The sequence below is a fragment of the Myotis brandtii genome, unplaced genomic scaffold, assembly GCF_000412655.1.
Source record: "Myotis brandtii unplaced genomic scaffold, ASM41265v1 scaffold87, whole genome shotgun sequence".
Taxonomy (NCBI): domain Eukaryota; kingdom Metazoa; phylum Chordata; class Mammalia; order Chiroptera; family Vespertilionidae; genus Myotis; species Myotis brandtii.
The window spans coordinates 183121-190171 of record NW_005371548.1 but is presented as its reverse complement, the minus strand read 5'-3'; the positions used below and the strand labels follow the sequence as shown (position 1 = coordinate 190171).

Below are 7051 nucleotides of genomic sequence, written 5' to 3'. Positions count from 1 at the left end.
TGAATTTTGTGCACCGGGCCTCTAGTCTATATTATAATCTTATGTGATTTTTGAAGAAACAAAGGAGGAACTGAGAAAGACATTATATACCATTTATTTTATAAGCACTAAAGAAATATGTAAAACCTCTGAAATATAATCTCAGTTTATAATCATAATGAAGATCATTGGCTTGATAAACTAGGGAAGTGGTGCTCAACAGTGGCTGCACAGAAAAATCATCTAGAATACTTTTAAGAAGTCAGAAAGCCTGGTTCCACTCTCAGAGATTCTGATTTAATGGGTCTGATGTGAACTGTAACATGAAAAGTTTTAAAGTTCTCCATGTGGCTCTAATGTGTAACTAGCATTGAGAAACACTAATTTAGAGGGAACAGGGACTCCTGCTTATCTTGCATAACTTGAATGCTCTCAAAATGTATGGTTTTGGCCAAGTGAATCTGAGTCTTAATTTCCATATCTGTTAAATAAAGATAGCAATTTACTGAAAAGCATTGCTGTGAGCATGAAGAGTCCTCAATTTAGTCCTTAGCTTTGAAAGAAGTCCAGAATATTCTGAGTCCATCTGCCTCAAATCAGGTACTCACAACACCACAGACAGACTTGGAAGATGCTAATAAATAAGGAACTGGAAAGTATTCCCTTAGTGCATTTCTCACACATTCTCTGATAGCCACAGCCTTGGGTATTATTAAAATACAAATGCCCTGCCCCAGACACAGAAAAGCATGTTCTCCAAAGGAAGAGCCTGAAGATCTGTATTTTTCATTAACATCCCAGTTGTTCCTATGGAAAACAATAAAATAATAAATAATAATACAAAAATAAACTGTGTCTTGCATACTCAAAACTGTAAGCCTACTTTTGCTCCACCCTGTATATATTTCAGTTCTCAGGGTTTAAAAAAAAAATAATCATCCAGGGTATCCTTTTTTTTAGTATCAAATAATATGGAAAGCCAAATTATAATCAGAACATAACTTTGCAAGCACAAAATCAGAGCACAGGGAGAGAGGATAGTTTTGAAGAATCACTCATTCAAACTTTGTCATAATCTGCTAAATTCTCCTTGCCCCAAATAGTGTGTCAAGAGTGAGCAGAGTTCTCATATTCTTCAAAATCAGCATCTTTCTTTCCCCTTGACACTAGTTTCCTGTTTCTATGAATAATCTTTGCTTCAGAAAGGTAAATATACTTGGTAATGATTATTTTAGCATAATATAAATGATTAAGTTGCTGTTTGATTTCAAAGATGACCTTGCTTGACCCTAAAATCTATGCATCCACCAATTTATTGCCTTTTAAGTGTGGGATTGTTTTTTATTTTTGGCTTATGAAATTTATTAATTTGTTTCTTCTGACCAAAGAGATAATGGAAGGATGATGAGATTAAGAAAATAAAAATTAACTTATCCCCTGTTTACAATTCTACCTACAAAGCATAAATAGAGAGGTAGTTAGTATACCTATTCTGTAGCTATTAACTCTTTTGAAGTGGTAACTCATAGTTTTGTTTTAGAATTTTGCTTTCAGCTTTTGTCCTGAGAGTGGGTCTCACTAAACCTATCTCCTTTCTAAAATCTGTCTGTGGAAAGTACTTTTGACTAACTAATGTATTACAGTGATTTCAGGTAAGAGAGTAAATATTTGCTTTTAATCTTTAGGGATGTTTCAGGTTTTGGTTGGGTGTAAAGAATAAGGGAAAAACAAAAAGAGGTTGGTTGAGGGGTTAAGAGGCAAAGGTTCATTGGGCCTACAGCACTCACACATAGAAACAATAAGCAGGCAGACAGCAGATTTTTTAGGAAAGAGGCCAAGGCTAGAGAAGCAGTGTGATGTTGTATAAAGAATACTGGGCTTTAAATTAAGAGACATGAACTCTGAGAGGCTATCTCTATTACTAACTGGTTCTGTGACTTTGACTAAGTCACTTGACCTTTCTAGGCCTTATCTTTAAACTAGAGTCCCAGTGCACGAAATTTGTGTAAGGGGGGGGGTCCCTCAGCCCAGCATGCACCCTCTTACAGTCCGGGACCCCTTGGGGGATGTCCCAGGGGGCATGGGCCTAAGCCAGCAGTCGGACATCCCTCTCTCAGTCCAGGACCCCTTGCTCCTTACCGCTCACCTGCTCACTGCTCCTTACCACTTAGCTAGCTGTTCCTTAGTGCTGCTGCTGTTGCGGAGACAGGAGAGGCTCCAGCCACTACCACTGCGCTTGCCAGCTGTGTGCTTGGCTTCTGGCTGAGCGGTGCTCCCCTGTGGGAGCGCACTGACCAGCAGGAGGCAGCTCCTGCATTGAGCATCTGCCCCCTGGTGGTCAGTGCATGTCATAGCGACCAGTCATTCTGCAGGTCCTTCGGTAGTTCAGTTGCTTTGCTTTTATTATATAGGATTGGGTAAGTTGAAGTAGATGGTGTCTAGTAAATTCCTGTCCAGCTATGTGATTCTAAGTGTATCCATACTGACCTTAATTTGAACTGTTTTTTCAGCATTTAGTATGAGAACCTACATTTGTCATATTTGTAATATCACCTTTACATCATTAGAAATGTTCCGGTTCCATATGCAAGGAAGTGAACATCAGATTAAGTAAGTATTTTTTGCCAAAATGCTCCTGTAACACCAAAGACTAGGGATTCTACCAAGTATCCTTGCATGTATTTTACAAATTTTCTAAGCATTTATTTCGTTAGGAGTTAATCCTGTATATGATTTGTGGTATTTGTAACATATTTCATGCTTGTAACATCTCCCAGGAAGTTCTCTGACAGTATTATTTTTCTTTGGAGAGATATGTTAAAGGATCATTCTCTGGCTAACCATACAAATTCAAATAATACCTGGTAGGTTGGCTTAGTTCCAGATTCCGTGATCTGGTCATCATTCTTCCAGTAAAGTATAGTGGTTAATAACAAAAGTCTTGCTGTTAGAAAGACCTGGATTGGAATACCAGATCTATCTTTCTATCTATTATGTAACTTTGGACAGTTCTGATATAAAGTGGTTATAATGAAATATAAAAATATGGGTAAAGTGCCTGGCCTGGAACATAGTAGGAGCTTAACAAATGTTTATCCCATTCTATTCTATGATTTTAAGGAGGAGAAGATTGAGTGGATATTTAGGGGCTAGATAAGTCAGGTAGCTATTGTATATTGGTTTGCTGCTTTTAAAATCAAAGCATAACATTAAATTATTTTATTATAGTAAAAGAGATTTATACTATTGAGTGTGAATACTTAGGAGGTAAATTGTCTGACTCACCAAATTAACCTTCATTTAGACTTCTAAGAAAATCTCAGGGTTCCAGAATAAATAGCCATCATATTTAAAATATTTATACAAGGAACTAACTAATCAAACTTTTAAAACAATGTGATAGATGAGATCATCTTCTGATAGTGTTTAAATATTATTGGTCCTTTCCCACACATCCCAGCATGTCTTACATTGTAAGTACTATAACATTATCAGATATGTCTGCTTCTTTGTACCCATCTTCCCAGGTCTGAAAATGTTTTTATATGTAGAATATTGAGAAGTACCTGGGACATATCTGACCATTCTTGCTGCTTCTTTTTTTGGCATAAAAAGTCATGATTTCTAGCTTTTATTTTAGGTAGGTTTTAAAAAATTGTGTTTTTTTAGACTAATCTTTTCGAAGGTACAGAAAAATATTCAGAATAAAATAATCTAGTAACAAGAACTTTCTACTGTCTTTGTTGCAGAGAATCCATTATTATCAGTCTAGTGAAGAATTCAAAGAAGACACAAGACTCTTACCAAGTAGAAAGTGAAGATTACATCAAAGCGCAGAAAGTTAGAGAACCAGAGCCCAAGATTTGTTTCAGAAAGATGGAAGATAATTCTTTGGAAACCCGTGGATACAGAAAAGTGGTCGATTTCCAATCCAGACATAGAGTATATGAACAAAGACACCCATATGAGACTTTCCGGACATACCCAGAATCATACAAAATTTCGCAAACAGTGGAAAACTACTTACCTCATTACTTACCAGCTTATTCAAAGAAGACATATGACTCTTTTCAAGATGAACTGGAAGATTACATCAAAGTGCAAAAAGCCAGAGGATTACATCCAAAGACTTGTTTCAGAAAGATAAGAGGGAATTCTATGGAAACCTATGGGTACAGAGAAGTTGATTCTGGATCCAGACAAAGAATCAATGAGCAAAGATTTCCAGTTCAGACTCCTCATACCTTCCCACAACCATACAATATTTCACCAGTGGAAAGCCAGTTACATCATTGGTTACCACCAGCTTATTTAAAGAGGACATATGATTATTCTTTCCAAAATGAACTTGAAGATTACATCGAAGTGCAGAAAGCTAGAGGACTACATCCGAAGACTTGTTTCAGAAAGATAAGTGATAGCTCTATGGAAACCCATAAGTACAGAGAAATGTTCGATTCCAGACCCAGACATAGAATGTCTGAGCCAAGAATCCCATTTGAGACTTTCCAGACCTACCCAGAATCACACAATATTTCACAAGTAGTGAAAAATCAGTTACCTCATTGCTTACCAGCTCATGACAGCAAACAGAAACTAGACTCTATGACCTATTGTCAGCCCACCAGAGACTATTTCCCAGAAAAACCAGTACCCCTAAGCCTTAGTCAGCAAGAAAACAACTCTGGCTTATACAGTGTAGAATCTGAAGTTTACAAGCACCTCTCCTTAAAAAACACCACCAGTGACCCTCAAGCAGGTCATAAACGGAGACATCAGAAGAGAAGGCATCTGGAGGAAGGTGAAGAAAAGCCAGAGAAAGAGCATTCCAAGCATAAAAAGAAAAAGAGTGATGGGGATATGGATCTAAATAAGGACAAGAGCATCCGACAAAAGAAAAGAGAGCGAGATAAAGTTAGTGTCAGTTCAGGCAAGCTTAAGCACCGAAAAAAGAAAAAAAGCCACGGTACACCCTCTACAAAAGAAGAACGTAAGCACAGGAAAGAGAAAAAGAAATCTGTTGAAGAAAAGACAGAAGAGGAAATGCTTTGGGATGAGTCTATTCTTGGATTTTGAACTTTTAGGTTAATTTACCCGAAGATGCATTGAAGAAATCTTATAAGAATATGGATTTAGGCAAAGAAATGTTCAGTGAAGAAAAAGAGGTGGATACAGCCAGTGTCAGTTAAGGAAAGTTTTTTTGTGTGTAAAAATTGAAATTGAATTAAAAGAAGAAACACACAACCCTAAACCTAGCCTTTGAGAAAGAACATAAGAACAAAACAAGAACATAAGACAAAAGTATACCTGTTGAAGAAAAGACAGAAGTCATTCTTTGGGACGAATCTACTCTTGGATTTTGAATGTTTTAGCTTTGTTATTTTAAGTTTGAATTGAAGAAATAAGTTAAAGAGTTTCATTTTATGAAATTCATGTTATTTTAATTTTCCTAAGTGGACAGTGACTTTAATCTCTAACAAAAGCCAAGTGAAGTAAAACTAACATGCTTTTTTGTCAAGTTATTTTTCCTCATTTTCTTTTGAGGGAGGGAGGGAGGGAAATTACATATTTCTTACATATAATGTAATGTCCCTTCATGAGGTTGTTTCTCTTTCTCACTCATCAAATCGCTGTGGTAATGAATTTTTTACCCATGGGAGATCATTTATTTTAAGTGAAAGAATTACTAGGCATTACAAAATCCATTCTTTGTTTGGGTTTGTGTTGATGGTATTTTATTGTTGTGTGTTTATGTTTCTTGATTTTCTCTAAGAAAAATGTATGAAGAGATTTAGACTGCTTTTTTGTTTGTTAAATCTAATTTGCAGTGTATTTTTGTATTTTATAGTTCTAAAAGTGGAAAATGAAACAGTCTATAATAAACTTAGATGATATATAGTTTTAAAAGTACTGATACAAAGTCTATATTCTGGAAACGTTTATATTATATTAAAGTGTTTTAATTTCTACATATTGTTTTATGTAAATGGTCATTTCCCAGCCAAAGACAATTTTGGGAATGAGAGAGGAAATAATTAAACAAGACTGTACCTCTGGGGAGATCACATTATAAAGTTGTAATAATTTTATTTCTTCTACAGCTTGCTTAGAAGCTGATATTCATATGAGCTCAGTTTTAAGTAAGAGAAATATGACTAACTATATACTTGAAAATGAAGGGATAATTTATACGTGGAAGAAGGCTGTGAGGGTACATTACCTTTAAAGGGCTTCATCTTGATTATTTTTTTACTCTAGTGTTCCCTTTTATATAATAAGTGCCTCTTGTAAGCATTTGAGTATCACCATAGTATAGAGGGAGTAATAGCCAGGGAATATAAATCTCAGGATTCTGGTTTCAGTTGTAACATCAAGTTTCTGTGTGACCTTGTGGGAATATCATCAGAATTCAACATGGCCCTAGCCGGTTTGGCTTAGTGGATAGAGCATCAGCCTATGGACTGAAAGGTCCCAGGTTTGATTACTGTCAAGGGCACATGCCCGGGTTGCAGGCTAGATCCCTAGTGGTAGGTGTGCAGGAGGCAGCCAATCAAAAATTCTCTCTTATCATTGATGTTTCTATCTCTCTCTCCCTTGCCCTTCTTCTCCGAAATCTAAAAAATAAAATAAAATAAATAAAAAGAATTCAACATGGAGTCATCAGGAACAGGAAAAAAATAGACTACAGTATTTCCTTGATGTGTTAATCCTATCAAAAACGCACATAAATTTAGATGGTGTTGTATTTGCACTTAAGAAAAGCATTTAATAGTTGGGTTTTCTTGAGATTTGAATAAAATGGTAAATATGAGCAGAAGCATATGATTGATTGGGTTTGTACCTGGTAGAATGAATAGCCCAAAAGGGATTTAGATGGTCCACAAATGAACTTGTATTCCACAAGACTGTTGGTATAAGATTATTTGGTGATATAATATCACTTTCCCTATCTAAACACATCTGGTGTACTGGAGATAGGGGGAAAGAGGAACCAGAGTCAAGCAAAGAGAGTGTCAATTAGCCACACACACAAAAAGGCAAATTCTCTTTTCTGAACATGCGAAAAAGGCAA

At 36.1% G+C, this 7051-nt stretch overlaps 1 protein-coding gene across 1 annotated transcript in view; it reads left to right on the top strand.

Annotated features, from left to right (window-relative positions):
• Positions 1-5915, top strand: part of ZMAT1 (zinc finger, matrin-type 1) — a 32751-nt gene extending 26836 nt beyond the window's left edge. Inside the window, exons 6-7 of the mRNA XM_014532287.1 lie at positions 2490-2589; positions 3729-5915. Of these exons, the coding sequence (XP_014387773.1) occupies positions 2490-2589; positions 3729-5055 (1427 nt within the window). The 3' untranslated portion in view covers positions 5056-5915. The remainder of the gene's footprint in view (positions 1-2489; positions 2590-3728) is intronic.
• The last annotated feature ends 1136 nt before the right edge of the window (positions 5916-7051 follow it).